The 23,698-nt window shown below is 56.6% G+C and overlaps 1 protein-coding gene across 6 annotated transcripts in view; it reads left to right on the forward strand.

The window, feature by feature from the left end:
- Positions 1-23,698, forward strand: part of CAMSAP3 (calmodulin regulated spectrin associated protein family member 3) — a 52,933-nt gene that overhangs the window by 18,762 nt on the left and 10,473 nt on the right. For 3 of the 6 annotated variants that reach the window (XM_072920024.1, XM_072920020.1, XM_072920025.1), the window contains 9 exons: positions 1,042-1,135; positions 3,754-3,793; positions 5,187-5,242; positions 7,390-7,462; positions 13,217-14,477; positions 16,091-16,162; positions 18,940-19,212; positions 21,590-21,684; positions 22,877-23,175. In XM_072920024.1, coding sequence (XP_072776125.1) covers positions 1,042-1,135; positions 3,754-3,793; positions 5,187-5,242; positions 7,390-7,462; positions 13,217-14,477; positions 16,091-16,162; positions 18,940-19,212; positions 21,590-21,684; positions 22,877-23,175 — 2,263 coding nt within the window. Of the gene's footprint in view, positions 1-1,041; positions 1,136-3,753; positions 3,794-5,186; positions 5,243-7,389; positions 7,463-13,216; positions 14,532-16,090; positions 16,163-16,262; positions 16,323-16,491; positions 16,512-18,939; positions 19,213-21,589; positions 21,685-22,876; positions 23,176-23,698 lie in introns of all 6 variants that reach the window. The other 3 variants (XM_072920021.1, XM_072920022.1, XM_072920023.1) reach the window with 3 other exon arrangements.

The following is a 23,698-nucleotide window of genomic DNA, read 5'->3' on the forward strand; positions in this document are numbered from 1 at the left end:
CTGGGACAAAATGGGGAGAAACTGGGGGAAACTGGGGAGAAACTGGGGATAAACTGGGGCAAACTGGGAGAAACTGGGAGAAATTAGGTGAACTGGGAGGGAATGGAGGCAGTGAGGGCAATGGGACAAGATGGCGGCTGCCATGAGGGGGAAACTGGGGAGAAATTGGGAGGAACTGGGTTAAACTGGGGAGGAACTGTGAGAAACTGGGGTAAGCTGGGATAAACTGGGATAAAATCTTAGAAACTGGGATAAACTGGGATAAACTGAGGAAAACTGGGATAAACTGGGGGAAACTGGGAGAAACTGGGAGAAATTTGGTGAACTGGGAGGGAATGGAGGCAATGAGGGCATTGGACAAGATGGCGGCTGTCCTGAGGGAGGGAATTGGGAGAAACTGGGATAAACTGGGTTAAACTGGGAGAAACTGAGGAAAACTGGGATAAACTGGGGGAAACTGGGAGAAACTGGGAGAAATTTGGTGAACTGTGAGGGAACAGAGGCACTGAGGGCAATGAGGGCAATGGGACAACATGGCAGCCACCCTGAGGGGGAAATTGGGGAGAAATTGGGTTAAACTGGGAAGAAACTGGGACAAACCGGGATAAAATCTTAGAAACTGGGGTAAACTGGGAGAAACTGTGGGAAACTGGGAGAAACTGGGTAAACTGGGAGAAACTGGGATAAATTTGGAGAATTGGGAGGGAATGGAGGCAATGAGGGAAATGGGACAAGATGGCGGCCGCCCTGAGGGAGGGAATCGGGAGAAACTGGGAGAAACTGGGGAGAAACCGGGGTAAACTGGGATAAAATCTTAGAAACTGGGGATAAACTGGGATAAACTGGGGGAAACTGGGAGAAATTTGGTGAACTGTGAGGGAACAGAGGCCATGAGGGCAACGGGACAAGATGGCGGCCGCCCTGAAGGAGGGAATTGGGATAAACTGGGATAAACTGGGAGGCACTGGGGGATACTGGGAGGCACTGGGGGATACTGGTCCATACTGGGAGCCCCCCCTGACCCCCATTTTGTGCCCCCAGTTGAACGTGGGGGCTTTCCTGGCCGAGCTGTTCCTGTGCTTCGAGGTGCTGAGACCCCCGTTTGTCACCCCCCGGCAGCTGGGGGGGGGCTCAGGTAGGGGGGGACCCCAAATTTTGGGGGGCGTGGGGTCAGGTAGGGGGGACCCCAAACTTTTGGGAGGGTCAGGTAGGGGGGGGACCCCAAATTTTTGGGGGAGCCAAACCCTAAAAATGGGGAGGAGTCCCAAAGATCCCAAAATTTGGGACCCTAAAATTGACGGGGAGGGAATGAAGGGACCCCAAATTTTAGGGGGGGCTCAGGTAGGGGGGGACCCCAAATTTTAGGTGGGTCAGGTAGGGGGGACCTCACATTTTGGGAAGGGGGTGTCAGGTGGGGGGGGACCCCAAACTTTTGGGGGAGCCAAACCCTAAAAATGGGGAGGGGTCCCAAAGATCCCAAAATTTGGGACCCTAAAATTGACGGGGAGGGAATGAAGGGACCCCAAATTTTAGGGGGGGCTCAGGTAGGGGGGGACCCCATATTTTAGGTGGGTCAGGTAGGGGGGGACCCCAAATTTTGGGGGGCGTGGGGTCAGGTAGGGGGGACCCCAAATTTGGAAAGGACAAACCCTAAAAATGGGGAGGGGTCCCAAAAATCCCAAAATTTGGGACCCTAAAATTGACGGGGAGGGAATGAAGGGACCCCAAATTTGGGGGGGCTCAGGTAGGGGGGGACCCCAAATTTTGGGTGGGATGGGGTCAGGTGGGGGGGGACCCCAAATTTTTGGAGGAGCCAAACCCTAAAAATGGGGAGGGGTCCCAAAGATCCCAAAATTTGGGACCCTAAAATTGATGGGGAGGGAATGAAGGGACCCCAAATTTGGGGGGGCTCAGGTAGGGGGGGACCCCAAATTTTAGGTGGGTCAGGTAGGGGGGACCCCAAATTTTGGGAAAGGGGTCAGGTAGGGGGGACCCCAAATTTTGGGAAGGGGGTGTCAGGTAGGGGGGGGACCCCAAACTTTTGGGGGAGCCAAACCCTAAAAATGGGGAGGGGTCCCAAAGATCCCAAAATTTGGGACCCTAAAATTGACGGGGAGGGAATGAAGGGACCCCAAATTTGGGGGGGCTCAGGTATGGGGGGACCCCAAATTTTAGGTGGGTCAGGTAGGGGGGACCCCAAATTTTGGGAAGGGGGTGTCAGGTAGGGGGGGGACCCCAAACTTTTGGGGGAGCCAAACCCCAAAAATGGGGAGGGGTCCCAAAGATCCCAAAATTTGGGACCCTAAAATTGACGGGGAGGGAATGAAGGGACCCCAAATTTGGGGGGGCTCAGGTAGGGGGGACCCCAAATTTTGGGAAGGCCAAACCCCAAAAATGGGGAGGAGTCCCAAAGATCCCAAAATTTGGGACCCTAAAATTGATGGGGAGGGAATGAAGGGACCCAAAATTTTAGGGGGGGGTCTGGTGGTGGGGACCCCAAATTTTGGGTGGGTCAGGTAGGGGGGACCCCAAATTTTGGGGGGCGTGGGGTCAGGTAGGGGGGGGACCCCAAATTTTTGGGGGAGCCAAACCCTAAAAATGGGGAGGGGTCCCAAAGATCCCAAAATTTGGGACCCTAAAATTGACGGGGAGGGAATGAAGGGACCCCAAATTTGGGGGGGCTCAGGTAGGGGGGGGACCCCATATTTTAGGTGGGTCAGGTAGGGGGGACCCCAAATTTTGGGGGGCGTGGGGTCAGGTAGGGGGGGACCCCAAATTTTGGGAATGGGGTGTCAGGTAGGGGGGGGACCCCAAATTTGGAAAGGCCAAACCCCAAAAATGGGGAGGGGTCCCAAAGATCCCAAAATTTGGGACCCTAAAATTGATGGGGAGGGAATGAAGGGACCCCAAATTTGGGGGGGGCTCAGGTAGGGGGGGACCCCAAGTTTTAGGTGGGTCAGGTAGGGGGGACCCCAAAATTTGGGAAGGGGGTGTCAGGTAGGGGGGACCCCAAATTTGGAAAGGCCAAACCCCAAAAATGGGGAGGAGTCCCAAAGATCCCAAAATTTGGGACCCTAAAATTGATGGGGAGGGAATGAAGGGACCCCAAATTTGGGGGGGCTCAGGTAGGGGGGGACCCCAAATTTTGGGAAGGGGGTGTCAGGTAGGGGGGACCCCAAATTTGGAAGGGCCAAACCCCAAAAATGGGGAGGGGTCCCAAAGATCCCAAAATTTGGGACCCTAAAATTGACGGGGAGGGAATGAAGGGACCCCAAATTTGGGGGGGCTCAGGTAGGGGGGACCCCAAATTTTGGGAGGGTCAGGTAGGGGAGACCCCAAATTTTGGGGGGTGTGGGGTCAGGTAGGGGGGACCCCAAATTTGGAAAGGCCAAACCCCAAAAATGGGGAGGAGTCCCAAAGATCCCAAAATTTGGGACCCTAAAATTGATGGGGAGGGAATGAAGGGACCCCAAATTTGGGGGGGCTCAGGTAGGGGGGGACCCCAAATTTTGGGTGGGTCAGGTAGGGGGGACCCCAAATTTTGGGGGGCGTGGGGTCAGGTAGGGGGGGGACCCCAAATTTTTCGGGGAGCCAAACCCTAAAAATGGGGAGGGGTCCCAAAGATCCCAAAATTTGGGACCCTAAAATTGACGGGGAGGGAATGAAGGGACCCCAAATTTTAGGGGGGGGTCTGGTTTTGGGGGCCCCAAATTTTGGGGGGGTAACTTCCAAAATTTCCCCTCCCCCCTCCAGAATCTCCGGCTGCTGGTGATGCCCCGAACCCCAAAAGCAGGTGAGGATTTTGGGGGGATTTTGGGGTTTTTTTGGGGGGATTTTGGGTTTTTTGGGGGGAATTTTGGGGGTTTTTTTAGAGGGGATTTTGGGTTTTTTTTAGGGGGGATTTTGGGGTTTTTTTGGGGGGGGATTTTGGGGTTTTTGGGGGGGATTTTGGGGTTTTTTTTAGAGGGGATTTTGGGTTTTTTGGGGGGGATTTTGGGTTTTTTGGGGGGGATTTTGGGGGTTTTTTTAGAGGGGATTTTGGGTTTTTTTTAGGGGGGATTTTGGGGTTTTTTTTAGGGGGGATTTTGGGGTTTTTGGGGAAGATTTTCAGGTTTTGAGGGAGGGATTTTGGGGCTTTTTGATGGAGGATTTGGGGTTTTTAAGGGAGATTTTGGGATTTTGGGGAAGACTTTGGGGTATTTTTAGGGGAAGATTTGGGGTTTTTTGAGGGAGGGATTTTGAGGTTTTTTGAGGGAGATTTTGGGGGGATTTTGAGGAAGATTTTGGGGCTTTTTTTGGGAGTAATTTTGGGTTTTTTTGAGGGAAGATTTGGAGATTTTGAGGGGGAGATTTTGGTGTTTTTAGGGGCGATTTTGGGGTTTTTGAGGGAGGGATTTGTTTTTTTTTTTTTTTAGGGGGGAATTTGGGGTTTTTTGGGAAGATTTTGAAGTTTTGAGATGGATTTTGGGAGGGATTTTGGGGGAGATTTTGGGTTTTTTGAAGGAGGGATTTTGGAGTTTTTGAGGGAGGGATTTTGGGGTTTTTTTGAGGGTAATTTTGGGGTTTTGGGGGAGATTTTAGGGTTTTTTGAGGGAGGGATTTTGAGTTTTTTTGAGGGAGACTTTGGGGGGATTTTGAGGAAGATTTTGGGGCTTTTTTTGGGAGTAATTTTGGGGTTTTTTGAGGGAAGATTTGGAGATTTTGAGGGGGCGATTTTGGTGTTTGTAGGGGGGATTTTGGGGTTTTTGAGGGAGGGATTTGTTTATTTTTTTTAGGGGGGAATTTGGGGTTTTTTGGGGAAGATTTTGAAGTTTTGAGATGGATTTTGGGAGGGATTTTGGGGGAGATTTTGGGATTTTTGAAGGAGGGATTTTGGAGTTTTTGAGGGAGGGATTTTGGGGTTTTTTTGAGGGTAATTTTGGGGTTTTGGGGGAGATTTTAGGTTTTTTTTGAGGGGTGATTTTGGATTTTTTTTAGGGGGATTTTGGGAGGAATTTTTTTTTTTATGAGGGAGTTGGGAGGAATTTTGGGGCTTTTTTGGGGGGGATTTTGAGAGGAATTTTGGGTTTTTAGGGGGTTTTGTGGTTTGGGGTGGTTTGAGATTTTAGGGAGGGGATTTTGGGTTCCTTTGGGGCAATTTTGGGGATTTTTTGGGGGTCCCTGACCCCCCGTGACCCCCCCCACAGCTCCCCTGGCTTCAACTTCCGTCACCCCCTGTTGGCAGGGGGGGGGCAACCCCCAGGTAAGACCCCCCCCAAATCTGGGGGGACCCCAAAAATTTGGGGTTGGGGGGGGGTCTGGGGAGGGATTTTGAGGGGTCCTGGGGGAATTTTGGGGATTTTGGGGGGTCCTGGGGGATTTGGGGGGGTCCCTAAGGGGATTTATGGGGGGGTTTGGGGAAGATTTGGGGGGTCCTGGGGGATTTTGGGGGTCCCTGAAAAATTTGTGGGGGTCCCAGGGGGGTTTTGGGGAAGATTTTGAGGGGTCCTGGGGGAATTTTGGGATTTTGGGGGGTCCTGGGGAGTTTCGGGGGGTCCCTAAGGGGATTTAGGGGGGTCCCAGGGGGGTTTTGGGGAAGATTTGGGGGGTCCTGGGGGATTTTGGGGGTCCATGAAAACTTTGTGGGGGTCCCAGGGGGGTTTTGGGGTGAATTTGGGGGTTCCTGGGATTTTTGGGGGGGGTCACTGAGCTGGGGGAGGTCTGGGGGGGACCCCAAAAATTTGGGGAGGGGTCCCATGGGGGGAATTTGGTGTTTTGGGGGGGGTCTGGGGAGGGATTTTGAGGGGTCCTGGGGGAATTTTGGGGATTTTGGGGGGTCCTGGGGGGTTTGGGGGGGTCCTGAGAGGATTTAGGGGGGTCCCAGGGGGGTTTTGGGGAAGATTTGGGGGGTCCTGGGGGATTTAGGGGGGTCCCAGGGGGGTTTTGGGGTAAATTTGGGGGTTCCTGGGATTTTTGGGGGGGGTCACTGAGCTGGGGGAGGTCTGGGGGGGACCCCAAAAATTTGGGGAGGGGTCCCATGGGGGGAATTTGGTGTTGGGGGGGGGGTCTGGGGAGGGATTTTGAGGGGTCCTGGGGGAATTTTGGGATTTTGGGGGGTCCTGGGGGGTTTGGGGGGGTCCCTAAGGGGATTTAGGGGGGGTTTTGGGGAAGATTTGGGGGGTCCTGGGGGATTTTGGGGGTCCCTGAAAAATTTGTGGGGGTCCCAGGGGGGTTTTGGGGAGGATTTGGGGGGTCCTGGGGGATTTTGGGGGTCCCTGAAAAATTTGTGGGGGTCCCAGGGGGGTTTTGGGGAGGATTTGGGGGGTCCTGGGGGATTTTGGGGGTCCCTGAAAAATTTGTGGGGGTCCCAGGGGGGTTTTGGGGAAGATTTGGGGGGTCCTGGGGGATTTTGGGGGGTCCTGGGGTGTTTGGGGGGGTCCCAGGGGGGTTTTGGGGAAGATTTGGGGGGTCCTGGGGGATTTAGGGGGTCCCTGAAAAATTTGTGGGGGTCCCAGGGGGGTTTTGGGGTGAATTTGGGGGGTCCTGGGGGATTTTGGGGGGGTCCCTGAGAGGATTTAGGGGGGTCCCAGGGGGGTTTTGGGGAAGATTTGGGGGGTCCTGGGGGATTTGGGTGGAGGCAGGGGGGTTTTGGGGTAAATTTGGGGGTTCCTGGGATTTTTGGGGGGGTCACTGAGCTGGGGGAGGTCTGGGGGGACCCCAAAAATTTGGGGAGGGGTCCCATGGGGGGAATTTGGTGTTGGGGGGGGGGTCTGGGGAGGGATTTTGGGGGGTCCTGGGGGAATATTGGGATTTTGGGGGGTCCTGGGGTGTTTGGGGGGGTCACTGAGAGGATTTTGGGGGGTCCCAGGGGGGTTTTGGGGAAGATTTGGGGGGTCCTGGGGGATTTTGGGGGTCCCTGAGAGGATTTAGGGGGGTCCCAGGGGGGTTTTGGGGAAGATTTGGGGGGTCCTGGGGGATTTTGGGGGTCCCTGAAAAATTTGTGGGGGTCCCAGGGGGGTTTTGGGGAAGATTTGGGGGGTCCTGGGGGATTTAGGGGGGTCCCAGGGGGGTTTTGGGGAAGATTTGGGGGTCCCTGAGAGGATTTAGGGGGGTCCCAGGGGGGTTTTGGGGTAAATTTGGGGGTTCCTGGGATTTTTTGGGGGGGGTCACTGAGCTGGGGGAGGTCTGGGGGGGACCCCAAAAATTTGGGGAGGGGTCCCATGGGGGGAATTTGGTGTTGGGGGGGGGTCTGGGGAGGGATTTTGAGGGGTCCTGGGGGAATTTTGGGATTTTGGGGGGTCCTGGGGGAGCACATTGGGATTTTTTTGGGGGGTGGGGGGGGTCTCTGAGCTTGGGGGGGTTTTTGGGGTCTGGGGGTGACCCCATTTCTTCTCCCCCCCCCCAAAAAAGGGCTCCTGCCCCACTCCCCCTCCCTCCCCCACGGCGACGGCTTCGGGAAGGGCTGGAGCAAGAGACCCCTGAGGTGAGGGGGGTTTTGGGGGGTCCTGGGGGGGTTTTGGGGGGTCCTGGGGGGTTTTGGGGGGGTTTGGGGGAGGATTTTGGGGGGTCCTGAGGAATTTGGGGGGGTCCCTGGGGGATTTGGGGAGGTCTTGAGGGATTTGGGGGGGGGATTTGGGGGGTCTTGAGGGGTTTTGGGAGGATTTTGGGGGGTCCTGAGGGGTTTGGGGAGGATTTTGGGGGGTCTTGAGGGGTTTGGGGAGGATTTTGGGGGGTCCTGAGGAATCAGGGGGGATCCCAGGGGGGATTTGGGCAGTCTTGGGGGATTTGGGGGGTCCTGGGGCATTTTGGGGGGTCCTGGGGGGGTTTTGGGGGGTCCTGGGGGATTTTGGGGGGGTCCCTGGGGGATTTGGGGAGGTCTTGAGGGGTTTGGGGAGGATTTTGGGGGGTCTTGAGGGGTTTGGGGAGGATTTGGGGGGTCCTGAGGGATTTGGGGGGGGTCTTGAGGGGTTTGGGGAGGATTTTGGGGGGTCTTGAGGGGTCCTGGGGGGGTTTTGGGGGGTCTTGAGGGATTTGGGGGGTCCTGGGGGATTTTGGGAGGTCCTGGGGGATTTTGGGGAGTCCTGGGGGGTTCGGGGGGTGTTTGGGGAAGATTTGGGGAGGATTTTGGGGGGTCCTAAGGAATCTGGGGGGATCCCAGGGGGGATTTGGGCAGTCCTGGGGGATTTGGGGGGGGATTTGGGGGGGGTCTTGAGGCGTTTGGGGAGGATTTTGGGGGGTCCTGAGGGATTTAGGGGGGTCCTGGGTGATCTGGGAGGTTCCCTGAGGGATTTGGGGGGGGTCCCTGAGGAATTTGGGGGGATCCCAGGGGGGGATTTAGGGAGGTTTTGAGGGATTTGGGGGGTCCTGGGGCATTTTGGGGGTCCTGGGGGGTTTTGGGGGGTCCTGGGGGGTTTTGGGGGGGTTTGGGGAGGATTTTCGGGGGTCCTGAGGAATCTGGGGGGATCCCAGGGGGAAATTGGGCAGTCTTGGGGGATTTGGGGGGGGTCTTGAGGGTTTTGGGGAGGATTTTGGGGGGTCCTGAGGGATTTAGGGGGGTTTTGGGGGGTCCTGGGGGGGTTCGGGGGCGGTTTGGGGGAGGATTTTGGGGGGTCCTGAGGAATTTGGGGGGATCCCAGGGGGGGATTTAGGGAGGTTTTGAGGGATTTGGGGGGTCCCTGGGGGATTTTGGGGGGTCCTGAGGGATTTGGGGGGTCCTGGGGGGTTTTGGGGGGTCCTGAGGAATTTGGGGGGGGGTCTTGAGGGGTTTGGGGAGGATTTTGGGGGGTCCTGAGGAATTTGGGGAGTCCTGGGGGGGTTTTGGGGAGTCCTGGGGGGTTCGGTGGCGGTTTGGGGGAGGATTTTGGGGGGTCCTGAGGAATTTGGGGGGATCCCAGGGGGGGCTTTAGGGAGGTTTTGAGGGATTTGGGGGGTCCCCGGGGGCTTTTGGGGGGTCCTGGGGGGTTTTGGGGGGTCCTGGGGGGGTTTTGGGGAGTCCTGGGGGGTTTGGGGGGTGTTTGGGGAAGATTTGGGGAGGATTTTGGGGGGTCCTGAGGAATTTGGGGGGGTCTTGGGTGATTTGGGGGGTCCTGGGGGCGTTTGGGGGAGGATTTTGGGGGGTCCTGAGGAATTTGGGGGGGTCCCTGGGGGATTTTGGGGGGTCCCTGGGGGATTTTGGGGGGTCCTGAGGGATTTGGGGGGGGATTTGGGGGAGGTCTTGAGGGGTTTGGGGGGGGATTTTGGGGGGTCCTGAGGAATTTGGGGGGATCCCAGGGGGGATTTGGGCAGTCTTGGGGGATTTGGGGGGTCCTGGGGCATTCTGGGGGGTCCTGGGGGGGTTTTGGGGGGTCCTGGGGGATTTTGGGGGGTCCCTGGGGGATTTGGGGAGGTCTTGAGGGATTTGGGGAGGATTTTGGGGGGTCTTGAGGGGTTTGGGGAGGATTTAGGAGGGTCTTGAGGGGTTTGGGGGGTCGCAGGGGGGATTTGGGGGGTCCCTGGGGGATTTGGGGAGGTCTTGAGGGATTTGGGGGGGGGATTTGGGAGGGGTCTTGAGGGGTTTGGGGAGGATTTTGGGGGGTCCTGAAGAATATGGGGGGTCGCAGAGGGGATTTGGGGGTCCCTGGGGGATTTGGGGAGGTCTTGAGGGGTTTGGGGGAGGATTTTGGGGGGTCTTGAGGGGTTTGGGGAGGATTTAGGGGGTCCTGGGGGATTTGGGGGTTCTCTGGGGGATTTTGGGGGCGATTTGGGTCAGTTTTGGGTGGAATTTGAGGCGATTTGGGTCCAATTTAGGGTCATTTGGGTCAAACTTGGGGCGATTAGGTTCAGTTTTGGGTCAGTTTTGGGTGGGATTTGGGTCAGTTTTGGGTGGGATTTGGGTCAGTTTTGGGTGGGATTTGGGTCAGTTTTGGGTTAGTTTTGGGTCAGTTTTAGGTGCAGTTTGGGTCAGTTTTGGGTGGGATTTGAGGTGATTTGGATCGATTTGGGTCCAATTTGAGGTGATTTGGGTCAAACTTGGGGCGATTTGGGTCAGTTTTGGGTGGGATTTGGGTCAGTTTTGGGTGGGATTTGGGTCAGTTTTGGGTGGGAGTTGGCTCAGTTTTGGGTGGGATTTGGGTCAGTTTTGGGTCAGTTTTGGGTGGGATTTGGGTCAGTTTTGGGTGGGATTTGGGTCAGTTTTGGGTGGGATTTGGGTCAGTTTTGGGTGGGATTTGGCTCAGTTTTGGGTGGGATTTGGGTCAGTTTTGGGTCAGTTTTGGGTGGGATTTGGGTCAGTTTTGGGTGGGATTTGGGTCAGTTTTGGGTGGGATTTGGGGTGATTTGGGTGCAGATTTGGGGTCATTTGGGTCAGTTTTGGGTGGGATATGAGGCGATTTGGGTCAGATTTGGGGTCATTTGGGTCAAACTTGGGACAATTTGGCTCAGTTTTGGGTGGGATTTGGGTCAGTTTTGAGTCAGTTTTGGGGTGATTTGGGGTGATTTGGGTGCAGATTTGGGGTGATTTGGGTCAGTTTTGGGCGGGATTTGAGGTGATTTGGGTCCAATTTGGGGTCATTTGGGTCAAACTTGGGGCGATTTGGCTCAGATTTGGGTCAGTTTTGGGTCAGTTTTGGGTGGGATTTGGCTCAGTTTTGGGTGGGATTTGGGTGCAGATTTGGGGTCATTTGAGTCAGTTTTGGGTGGGATTCGGGTGCAGATTTGGGGTCATTTGGGTCAGTTTTGGGTGGGATTTGAGGTGATTTGGGGGCAATTGGGGCAAACTTGGGGCGATTTGGCTCAGTTTTGGGTGGGATTTGAGGCGATTTGGGTCCAATTTAGGGTCATTTGGGTCAAATTTGGGGTGATTAGGTTCAGTTTTGGGTGGGATTTGGGTGGGATTTGGGTCAGTTTTGGGTTAGTTTTGGGTCAGTTTTGGGTGGGATTTGGGTCAGATTTGGGTCAGTTTTGGGTTAGTTTTGGGTCAGTTTTGGGTGGGATTTGGGTCAAATTAGGTGATCTTGCTCCGATTTGGGTGCAGATTTTAACCGGCTGATTTGGGGACAATTTGGGGACACTCTGGGGACATTTTTGAGTTCTCACCCCCCTTTTTCCCCCCCTCAGCCACCCCCTGTCCCAGGCCGTGTCCTTCAGCATCCCCTGAGATTTGGGGTGTCAGGGGTCCCATTTCGGGTGACTTGGGGCAGATTTGGGTGGGATTTGAGGCAATTTGGGTCCAATTTGGGATCATTTGGGTCCAACTTGGGGCGATTTGGTTCAGTTTTGGGTGGGATTTGGGTCAGATTTGGGTGCAGTTTGGGTCAGTTTTGGGTGGGATTTGGGGTGATTTGGGTGCAGATTTGGGGTCATTTGGGTCAGTTTTGGGTGAGATTTGAGGCGATTTGGGTCCGATTTGGGGTCATTTGGGTCAAACTTGGGGAGATTTGGGTCAGTTTTGGGTGGGATTTGGGTCAGATTTGGGTCAGTTTTGGGTTAGTTTTGGGTCAGTTTTGGGTGGGATTTGGGTCAGATTTGGGTCAGTTTTGGGTGGGATTTGGGTCAAATTTGAGGCGATTTTGCTCCGATTTGGGTGCAGATTTTAACTTGATGATTTGGGGACACTTTGGGGACACTTTGGGGACACTTTGGGGACATTTTTGAGTTCTCACCCCCCTTTTTCCCCCTCCTCAGCCACCCCCTGTCCCAGGCCGTGTCCTTCAGCACCCCCTGAGATTTGGGGTGTCAGGGGTCCCATTTCGGGTGACTTGGGGCAGATTTGGGTGGGATTTGAGGCGATTTGGGGCGATTTGGGTCAGATTTGGGGTGATTTGAGTCAGTTTTGGGTGGAATTTGAGGCGATTTGGGTCAGATTTGGGGTCATTTGGGTACAAACTTGGGGCGATTAGGTTCAGTTTTGGGTGGGATTTGGGTCAGTTTTGGGTCAGAGTTGGGTCAGTTTTGGGTGGGATTTGGGTGCAGATTTGGGGTCATTTGGGTCAGTTTTGGGTGGGATTTGAGGCGATTTGGGTCAGATTTGGGGCGATTTGGGTCAGATTTGGGGTGATTTGAGTCAGTTTTGGGGTGATTTGGAGCGATTTGGAGCGATTTGGATCAGTTTTGAGGTGATTTGGGTCAGTTTTGGGTGGGATTTGGGGTGATTTGGGTGATTTGGATCAGATTTGGGGCGATTTGGGTCAGTTTTGGGGTCATTTGGGTACAAACTTGGGGCGATAAGGTTCAGTTTTGGGTGGGATTTGGCTCAGTTTTGGGTGGGATTTGGGTCAGTTTTGGGTCAGTTTTGGGTGGGATTTGGCTCAGTTTTGGGTCAAATTTGGAGCAATTTGAGTCCGATTTAGCTCAAATTAAGTGATTTTGCTCCGATTTGGGTGCAGATTTTAACTTGATTATTTGGGGTCACTTTGGGGACACTTTGGGGACATTTTTGAGTTCTCACCCCCCTTTTTCCCCCCCTCAGCCACCCCCTGTCCCAGGCCGTGTCCTTCAGCACCCCCTGAGATTTGGGGTGTCAGGGGTCCCATTTCGGGTCACTTGGGGCAGATTTGGGTGGGATTTGAGGCGATTTGGGTCAGTTTTGGGTGGGATTTGGGGTGATTTGAGTCAGTTTTGGGTGGAATTTGAGGCGATTTGGGTCCAATTTGGGGTCATTTGGGTACAAACTTGGGGCGATTTGGCTCAGTTTTGGGTGGGATTTGGGTCAGATTTGGGTCAGTTTTGGGTTAGTTTTGGGTCAGTTTTAGGTGCAGTTTGGGTCAGTTTTGGGTGGGATTTGGGGTGATTTGGGTGCAGATTTGGGGTGATTTGGGTCAGTTTTGGGTGGGATTTGAGGTGATTTGGGTCAGATTTGGGGCGATTTGGGTCAGATTTGGGGTGATTTGAGTCAGTTTTGGGGTGATTTGGAGCGATTTGGAGCGATTTGGATCAGTTTTGAGGTGATTTGGGTCAGTTTTGGGTGGGATTTGGGTCAGTTTTGGGTGGGATTTGGGGTGATTTGGGTGATTTGGATCAGATTTGGGGCGATTTGGGTCAGTTTTGGGGTCATTTGGGTACAAACTTGGGGCGATAAGGTTCAGTTTTGGGTGGGATTTGGCTCAGTTTTGGGTCAGTTTTGGGTGGGATTTAGGTCAAATTAGGCGATTTTGCGTGCAGATTTTAAATTTTAACCGGATGATTTGGGGACACTTTGGGGACACTTTGGGGACAATTTGGGGACATTTTTGAGTTCTCACCCCCTTTTTCCCCCCCTCAGCCACCCCCTGTCCCAGGCCGTGTCCTTCAGCATCCCCTTCGGGCTGGACAGCGACGTGGACATCGTCATGGGTAACCCCGTGGGGGTCCCGGCCGGGACCCTCGCCCGCTCCGCCAGCTCCGACAGCCTCGCCCCCCGCCCCCGCCACTGCCACCCGCCCAGTGCCACCCCTGCCACCCCCCCAGCTGTCCCCAACGGTGTCCCCGAGCCCCCCGAGCCCCCCAGCATCGAGGAGGCTCTGCAGATCATCCACAGCTCCGAGCGCCTCCTCCCCGACGGAGCCCCCGACGCCTTTTTCCTCCACTCCCCGGAGCCTCCCCCTCCTCAAAACCCCCAAAATCTTCTTGGGACCCCTCCAAACTTTTCCTCCACCCCCCAAAATCTTCTTGGGACCCCTCCAAATCCTCTTGGGACCCCCCAAAACCCTCCCCAAAATCCATCCCGCCCCATGACCAGCTTCGCCGAGCGCAAGAAGAAACTGGAAGAAGCCACCGGCGCCGCCCCAACGAATCCCCCCGGGGGTCTCGGCGTCAATTTGGGGGGGGTCCCCACCACTCCCGGGGGTCCCCCGGAATCGGGGGGGGGTCTCAGCGCCGAGATGTCGCAGCTGGGAGCGCGTCTGGAGGAGAAGCGCCGCGCCATCGAGGCGCAGAAGAAACGCATCGAGGCCATTTTCGCCAAGCACCGCCAGCGCTTGGGCCAGAACGCTTTGCAGCGCCTCCGCCACGACGAGGAGGGGTCTCCCCCCGCCCTTCCCGAGGAGGAATTGAGTCTGGGGGCTCCCCAAAAACCACCTCCAGCCCCTCCGGGGCAATACGAAGCGGCGGTGGCCAGGCTGAGCGCGGCGCTGAGCTCGTTGCAGCTGGACATGCAACGCTTGACGCAGCAGCAGGAGCGGCTGCTGCTGGAGCAGAGACCCCACGGAGCCCCCCAAGCTTGGGTGATCCCCCTCCCCAAATCCACCAAAACCCCCTCGGCGACCCCAAAAAACACCCCGGGATCGCCAGCGCCCGCCAGGAGAGGAGGAGGAGGAAGCAGCAGCGGCAACAACGCAGGAAATGCGACGGGAGGAGGAGGAGGAGGAGGAGGAGGAAGCACGGGTTCTGTCGCGACAGGGGGGTCTCGGAAGCCCCCTCCCCGCAGCCCCAGGAGACCCCGGCCCGCCGAGCTGCGGCTGCCGCCCCTGACGCGGGTGCTGACCCCTCCCCACGACGTGGACACGCTGCCCCACCTGCGGCGCTTCTCGCCCAGCCAGGTGCCCGTGCAGACCCGCAGCTCGCTGCGCTTCGCCGACGGGCAGGAGGAGCACGAGGAGGTGAGATTTGGGGGATTTTGGGGTGATTCGGGTCAGATTTGGGGAAATTTGGGGTGATTCGGGTCAGATTTGGGGTGATTCGGGTCAGATTCGGGTCAGATGCAGACCCGCAGCTCGCTGCGCTTCGCTGATGGACAGGAGGAGCAGCAGCAGCAGGAGGAGGAGGTGAGATTTGGGGGATTTTGGGGAAATTCGGGTCATATTTGGGGAAATTCGGGTCAGATTTGGGGAAATTTGGGGAAATTCGGGTCAGATTTGGGGCGATTTGGGTCAGATGCAGACCCGCAGCTCGCTGCGCTTCGCCGACGGCCAGGAGGAGCACGAGGAGGTGGAGGTGAGATTTGGGGTGATTCTGGTCAAATTTGGGGAAATTTGGGTCAGATTTGGGGAAATTTGGGGAAATTCGGGTCAGATTTGGGGTGATTCGGGTCAGATTTGGGGAAATTCCGGTCAAATTTGGGGAAATTTGGGAAAATTAGGGTCAGATTTGGGGTGATTTGGGTCAGATTTGGGGTGATTCGGGTCAGATGCAGACCCGCAGCTCGCTGCGCTTCGCCGACGGGCAGGAGGAGCAGCAGCAGCAGGAGGAGGAAGAGGTGAGATTTGGGGGAATTCGGGTCAGATTTGGGGTGATTCGGGTCAGATTTGGGGAAATTTCAGGAGGATTTGGGGAAATTCGGGGAAATTCGGGTCAGATTTGGGTCAGATGCAGACCCGCAGCTCACTGGGCTTTGCTGATGGGCAGGAGGAGCAGCACCAGGAGGAGGAGGAGGTGAGATTTGGGGGAATTTTGAGGTGATTCAGTTCAGATTTGGGGAAATTCGGGTCAGATTTGGGGAAATTCAGGTCAGATTTGGGGGAATTTGGGGAAATTTGGGTCAGATTTGGGGTGATTCGGGTCAGATTCGGGTCAGATGCAGACCCGCAGCTCGCTGCGCTTCGCCGACAGGCAGGAGGAGCAGCAGCACCAGGAGGAGGAGGTGAGATTTGGGAAAATTTGGGGAAATTCGGGTCAGATTTGGGGAAATTCAGGTCAGATTTGGGTCAGATTTGGGTCAGATGCAGACCCACAGCTCGCTGCGCTTCGCTGATGGACGGGAGGAGCACGAGGAGGAGGAGGAGGTGAGATTTGGGGGATTTTGGGGTGATTTGGGTCAGATTTGGGGCGATTCGGGTCAGATTTGGGGAAATTCGGGTTAGATTTGGGGTGATTCGGGTCAGATGCAGACCCGCAGCTCGCTGCGCTTCGCCGACGGCCAGGAGGAGCAGCAGGAGGTGGAGGTGAGATTTGGGGTGATTTGGGTCAAATTTGGGGAAATTTGGGGTGATTTGGGTCAGATTTGGGGAAATTCGGGTCAGATTTGGGTCAGATGCAGACCCGCAGCTCGCTGCGCTTCGCCGACGGCCAGGAGGAGCAGCAGCAGCAGCAGCAGGAGGAGGTGAGATTTGGGGTGATTCAGGTCAGATTTGGGGAAATTTGGGGAAATTGGGGTCAGATTTGGGGTGATTTGGGGAAATTCGGGTCAGATTTGGGGAGATTTTGGTCAGATTCGGGTCAGATGCAGACCCGCAGCTCGCTGCGCTTCGCTGATGGGCAGGAGGAGCAGCAGCAGCAGGAGGAGCACGAGGAGGTGAGATTTGGGTCAAATTTGGGGAAATTTGGGGAAATTCGGGTCAGATTTGGGGAAATTCGGGTCAGATTTGGGGTGATTCGGGTCAGATTTGGGTCAGATGCAGACCCGCAGCTCGCTGCGCTTCGCCGACGGCCAGGAGGAGCATGAGGAGGTGGAGGTGAGATTTGGGGTGATTTGGGTCAGATTTGGGGAAATTCCGGTCAAATTTGGGGAAATTTGGGGAAATTCGGGGAAATTTGGGTCAGATTTGGGGTGATTTGGGTCAGATTTGGGTCAGATGCAGACCCGCAGCTCGCTGCGCTTCGCCGACGGCCAGGAGGAGCAGCAGCAGCAGGAGCACGAGGAGGTGAGATTTGGGGGAATTTGGGGTGATTTGGGGAAATTTGGGTCAGATTTGGGGAAATTCGGGTCAGATTTGGGGTGATTTGGGTCAGATTTGGGTCAGATGCAGACCCGCAGCTCGCTGCGCTTCACCGATGGGCAGGGGGAGCAGCAGCAGCAGGAGGAGGAGGTGAGATTTGGGGAAATTTGGGGTGATTTGGGTCAGATTTGGGGAAATTCGGGTCAGATTTGGGGAAATTCGGGTCAGATTTGGGTCAGATTTGGGGCGATTCGGGTCAGATGCAGACCCGCAGCTCACTGCGCTTCGCCGACGGGCAGGAGGAGCAGCAGCAGCAGGAGGAGGAGGTGAGATTTGGGGAAATTTGGAAAATTTGGGGAAATTTGGGTCAGATTTGGGGAAATTTAGGGAAATTTGGGTCAGATTTGGGGAAATTCGGGTCAGATTCGGGTCAGATGCAGACCCGCAGCTCACTGCGCTTCGCTGACGGGCAGGAGGAGCACGAGTAGGAGGAGGAGGAGGTGAGATTTGGGTGAATTTTGGGAGGATTTGGGAAAATTTGGGTCAGATTTGGGGAAATTTAGGGAAATTTGGGTCAGATTTGGGGTGATTTGGGTCAGATTTGGGGTGATTTGGGTCAGATTTGGGGTGATTTGGGTCAGATTTGGGCAAATTTGGGGAAATTCGGGTCAGATTTGGGGTGATTCGGGTCACATCTGGGTCAGGTGCCACTGTGGTGCCATTCAGTGCCACTCCAGTGCCATTGAGTGCCACCATGGTGCCATTCAGTGCCACTCTGGTGCCATTCTGGTGCCATTCAGTGCCACTCTGGTGCCACTCTGGTGCCACTCCAATGCCATTGAGTGCCACCATGGTGCCACTCTGGTGCCATTGAGTGCCACTCTGGTGCCATTCTGGTACCATTCAGTGCCACCACGGTGCCACTGTGGTGCCATTTAGCGCCACAATGGTGCCATTCCAGTGCCATTCAGTGCCACATTGGTGCCACTCTGGTGCCACTTCAGTGCCATTGAGTGCCACTCTGGAGCCATTGAGTGCCACTCCGTTGCCATTCAGTGCCACTCTGGTGCCATTCAGTGCCACCATGGTGCCACTCCAGTGCCATTCAGTGCCACTCTGGTGCCACTGTGGTGCCATTTAGCGCCACCATGGTGCCACTCTGGTGACATTCAGTGCCACCATGGTGCCACTTCAGTGCCATTTAGTGCCACTCTGGTGCCACTGTGGTGCCATTTAGCGCCACAATGGTGCCACTTCAGTGCCATTCAGTGCCACCATGGTGCCACTCTGGTGCCACTCCAATGTCATTCAGTGTCACTCTGGTGCCATTCAGTGCCACCATGGTGCCACTTCAGTGCCATTCAGTGCCACTCTGGTGCCATTCAGTGCCACATTGGTGCCACTCTGGTGCCACTCTGGTGACATTCAGTGTCACTCTGGTGCCACTCCAATGTCATTCAGTGCCACCCCAGTGCCATTGAGTGCCAGCATGATGCCATTCTAGTACCATTCAATGCCACCATGGTGCCACTCTGGTGCCATTCAGTGCCACTCTGGTGCCATTCAGTGCCACTCTGGTGCCACTGTGGTACCATTTACCGCCACAATGGTGCCACTCCAATGCCATTCAGTGCCAGCATGGTGCCATTTAGTGCCACTCTGGTGCCATTCAGTGCCACATTGGTGCCACTCTGGTGCCACATTGGTGCCATTCAGTGCCACTCTGGTGCCACTGTGGTGCCATTTAGCGCCACCATGGTGCCACTTTGGTGCTATTGAGTGCCACCACGGTGCCACCCCAGTGCCATTGAGTGCCACCATGATGCCATTGCAATGCCATTCAGTGCCACCATCGTGCCACTCCAGGACCATTCAGTGCCACCATGGTGCCACTCTGGTGACATTCAGTGCCACCATGATGCCATTGAGTGCCACTCCAATGTCATTCAGTGCCACTCTGGTGCCATTCAGTGCCACCATGGTGCCACTTCAGTGCCATTCAGCACCACCATGGTGCCACTGCAGTGCCATTCAGTGCCACTATGGTGCCACTTTGGTGCCATTGAGTGCCACCATGGTGCCACTTCAGTGCCATTCAGTGCCACCATGGTGCCACTTTAATGCCATTCAGTGCCACTCTGGTGCCATTGAGTGCCACCATGGTGCCACTCTGGTGCCACTCCAATGTCATTTAGTGTCACTCTGGTGCCATTCAGTGCCACTCTGGTGCCACTCTGGTGACATTCCAGTGACATTCAGTGCCACCATGGTGCCACTCTGGTGACATTCAGTGCCACCATGGTGCCACTCTGGTGACATTCAGTGCCACCATGGTGCCACTCTGGCGCCATTCAGCACCACCACGGTGCCACCCCAGTGCCACTCAGTGCCACCCCGTGTCCCCTCCCCACAGGACCCCCCGCCGCCCCCCGAGTCGCCGCCTGTGCCCGGCCGGGGGGGGCTGCGCGCCCGCGCCTGCGGCGATGGCACCAGCGACGCGTCCCTGTCCCCCGGCGAGGGTGGCACGGGTGGCACGGGTGGCACACGGAGCGGGCACCCCGAGGAGGAGGAGGAGGAGGAGGAGGAGGAGGAGGAGGAGGAGGAAGGAGAAGGGGATTCGCTGGAGGGGTCCCCAAGTGAAGGGGGAAATGGGGGAGCCCGACCCAGTGTGGGGTTCTTCTGTCAGGTATGGCGGGGACATTGGGGACATTGGGGACATTGGGGACATTGGGGACTATTGGGGACATTGGGGACATTGGGGGGATTTGGGGACATTGGGGGGATTGGGGACATTGGGGACATTGGGGACATTGGGGGGATTGGGGACATTGGGGACATTGGGGGGATTGGGGACATTGGGGACACTGGGGACATTGGGGGACATTGGGGGGATTGGGGACATTGGGGACATTGGGGGGATTGGGGACATTGGGGACATTGGGGGGATTGGGGACATTGGGGGGATTGGGGACATTGGGGACATTAATGGGGACATTGGGGACATTGGGGGGACATTGGGGACATTGGGGGGACATTGGGGGGATTGGGGACATTGGGGGGACATTGGGGACATTGGGGGGACATTGGGGACATTGGGGACATTGGGGACATTGGGGACATTGGGGGGATTGGGGGGACATTGGGGACATTGGGGGGATTGGGGACATTGGGGACATTGGGGGGACATTGGGGACATTGGGGACATTGGGGACATTGGGGACATTGGGGACATTGGGGGGACATTGGGGACATTGGGGACATTGGGGACATTGGGGACACTGGGGACATTGGGGACATTGGGGACATTGGGGGGACATTGGGGACATTGGGGACATTGGGGACATTGGGGGGACATTGGGGACATTGGGGACATTGGGGACATTGGGGACATTGGGGGGATTGGGGACATTGGGGACATTGGGGACATTGGGGACATTGGGGACACTGGGGACATTGGGGACATTGGGGACATTGGGGACATTGGGGGGATTGGGGACATTGGGGACATTGGGGACATTGGGGGGATTGGGGACATTGGGGGGACATTGGGGGGATTGGGGACATTGGGGGGACATTGGGGACATTGGGGACATTGGGGATATTGGGGGGGTTGGGGACATTGGGGACATTGGGGACATTGGGGACATTGGGGACATTGGGGACATTGGGGACATTGGGGACATTGGGGGGACATTGGGGACATTGGGGACATTGGGGACATTGGGGACGTTGGGGACATTGGGGACATTGGGGACATTGGGGACATTGGGGGGACATTGGGGACATTGGGGGGACATTGGGGACATTGGGGTCATTGAGGACATTGGGGACATTGGGGACATTGGGGGGACATTGGGGACATTGGGGACATTGGGGACATTGGGGACATTGGGGGGACATTGGGGACATTGGGGACACTGAGGGGACATTGGGGGGATTGGGGGGACATTGGGGACATGGGGGGACATTGAGGACATTGGGGGGATTGGGGACATTGGGGACATTGGGGACATTGGGGACATTGGGGGACATTGGGGACATTGGGGACATTGGGGACATTGGGGACATTGGGGACATTGGGGGGATTGGGGACATTGGGGACATTGGGGACATTGGGGGACATTGGGGACATTGGGGGGATTGGGGACATTGGGGGACATTGGGGACATTGGGGGGATTGGGGACATTGGGGACACTGGGGACATTGGGGACATTGGGGGGATTGGGGACATTGGGGACATTGGGGGGACATTGGGGACATTGGGGACATTGGGGACATTGGGGACATTGGGGACATTGGGGACACTGGGGACATTGGGGACATTGGGGGGATTGGGGACATTGGGGGGACATTGGGGGGACATTGGGGGGACATTGGGGGGACATTGGGGGATTGAGGACATTGGGGGGACATTGGGGACATTGGGGACACTGGGGACATTGGGGACATTGGGGACATTGGGGACATTGGGGACACTGGGGGCATTGGGGACATTGGGGGGACATTGGGGACATTGGGGACATTGGGGGGACATTGGGGGCATTGGGGACATTGGGGGGACATTGGGGACATTGGGGGGACATTGGGGACATTGGGGACATTGGGGGGACATTGGGGACATTGGGGGGACATTGGGGACATTGGGGACATTGGGACATTGGGGACATTGGGGACATTGGGGGGATTGGGGACATTGGGGACATTGGGGACATTGGGGACATTGGGGGTGTTGGGGACATTGGGGACATTGGGGACATTGGGGGGACATTGGGGACATTGGGGACATTGGGGGGATTGGGGACATTGGGACATTGGGGGCATTGGGGACATTGGGGACATTGGGGGGATTGGGGACATTGGGGACATTGGGGACATTGGGGGGGTTGGGGACATTGGGGGCGTTGGGGGGACATTGGGGACATTGGGGACATTGGGGACATTGGGGACATTGGGGACATTGGGGACATTGGGGGGATTGGGGGGACATTGGGATGGTGGCACAGGGACAGGAGGTGTCCCCAGTGTCCCCAATGTCCCCAATGTCCCCCTGTCCCTGTCACAGCTCGATGACACCGACCCCTCCCCCCCCCGCCGCGCCCCTCCCCCACTGCGGCAGCGCCGCCTGTGGGGGGCGGGGCAGGAGCAGCCCCCGGAGCGGTGAGCGGGAATTGGGGAGGGGTCCCCAAATTGGGGGAGGGTCCAAAAAATGGGGAGGGGTCCCGGAAAATGGGGAGGGGTCCCCAAAATGGGGAGGGGTCCCAGAAATGGGGAGGGGTCCCTGAAATGGGGGAGGGTCCAAAAAATGGGGAGGGTCCAAAAATGGGGAGGGGTCCCCAAAAGTGGGAGGGGTCCTAGAAATGGGGGAGGGGTCCCAGAAATGGGGGAGGGTCCGAAAAATGGGGGAGGGGTCCTGAAAAATGAGGAGGGGTCCTAAAAAATGGAGGGGGTCTAAAATTTGGGGAGGGGTCTCTCCCTTATTTTCCCCCTCAAGGTGAATTTGGGGAGGGGTCTTCCCCTTTTTTCCCCCCTCAAGAAGAATTTTGGGAGGGGTCTCTCCATTATTTCCCCCTCAAAAATAATTTGGGGAGGGGTCTTCCCCTTTTTTCCCCCCTCAAGAATAATTTGGGGAGGGGTCTCTCCCTTATTTCCCTCTCAAGAAAAATTTGGGGAGGGGTCTCTCCATTATTTCCCTCTCAAGAAAAATTTGGGGAGGGGTCTCTCCATTATTTCCCTCTCAAGAAAAATTTGGGGAGGGGTCTTCCCCTTTTTCCCCTCTCAAGAATAATTTGGGGAGGGGTCTTTCCCTTTTTCCCCCTGGAGGAGAATTTGGGGAGGGGTCTTTCCCTTTTTCCCCCTGGAGGAGAATTTGGGGAGGGGTCTTTCCCTTTTTCCCCCTGGAGGAGAATTTGGGGAGGGGTCTTCCCCTTTTATCCCCTCAAGGTGAATTTGGGGAGGGGTCCTGACCCTTTTTCCCCCCTCAAGAAGAATTTGGGGAGGGGTCTTCCCCTTTTATCCCCTCAAGAATAATTTGGGGAGGGGTCTTTCCCTTTTTCCCCCCTCGGGAACAATTCGGGGAGGGGTCTTCCCCTTTTTCCCCCCCTCAAGAAGAATTTGGGGAGGGGTCTTCCCCTTTTCCCCCTCAAGAAGAATTTGGGGAGGGGTCCTGACCCTTTTTCCCCCCCCAGCCCCCCCTCGGAGCCCCCCCAGCCGCCCCCCGGCCCGGAGAAGGAATTTGGGGAGGGGTCTCTCCTTTTTCCCCCCCTCAAGAATAATTTGGGGAGGGGTCTCTCCATTATTACCCCCTCAAGAAGAATTTGGGGAGGGGTCCTGACCCTTTTTCCCCCCCCAGCCCCCCCTCGGAGCCCCCCCAGCCGCCCCCCGGCCCGGAGAAGGAATTTGGGGAGGGGTCTCGGCGGGGGGAGTTCACGCGCTTGGAGTACGAGCGGCGGCAGCAGCTGAAGCTGATGGAGGAGCTGGAGAAGGTCCTGAGACCCCCCCGCGGGACCCCCGCCCCAAAATCGGGGGGGGGCAACACTCGGGGACCCCCCCCCCGCGACCCCCAAATTAGGGGAGGGGGCTCGGGGAGACCCCGGCCCCGCTGCTGCGACGACTCCGCCCTGGGGAGGAGCCCCCCCAAGGGGCTGCTGGGTAAGGGGGGGGAAATGGGGCTGGGGGCTTCGGGGTCAGCTCTGAAATGGGGCTGGGGGCTTCGGGGGCAGCTCTGAAACGGGTCTGGGGGCTTTGGGAAGGGATAGATAACCCAGAAATGGGTCTGGGGGCTTCGGGGACACCCCTGAAATGGGGCTGGGGGCTTTGGGGTCTTGGTAAGGGGGGGTGAAATGGGTCTGGGGGCTTCGGGGTCAGCCCTGAAATGGGGCTGGGGGCTTGGGGAAGGGATAGATAACCCAGAAATGGGTCTGGGGGCTTCGGTAAGGGGAGGAGAACCCCCTGAAATGGGTCTGGGGGCTTCGGGGTCAGCCCTGAAATGGGGCTGGGGGCTTGGGGGTACCCCTGAAATGGGTCTGGGGGCTTCGGGGTACCCCAAAAATGGGTCTGGGGGCTTCGGGGTCAGCTCTGAAATGGGTCTGGGGGCTTCGGGGTCAGCCCTGAAATGGGGCTGGGGGATTGGGAGTGTCTCCAAAATGGGTCTGGGGGCTTGGGTGTACCCTGA

This window comes from Taeniopygia guttata, chromosome 30, assembly GCF_048771995.1.
Source record: "Taeniopygia guttata chromosome 30, bTaeGut7.mat, whole genome shotgun sequence".
NCBI lineage: Eukaryota > Metazoa > Chordata > Aves > Passeriformes > Estrildidae > Taeniopygia > Taeniopygia guttata.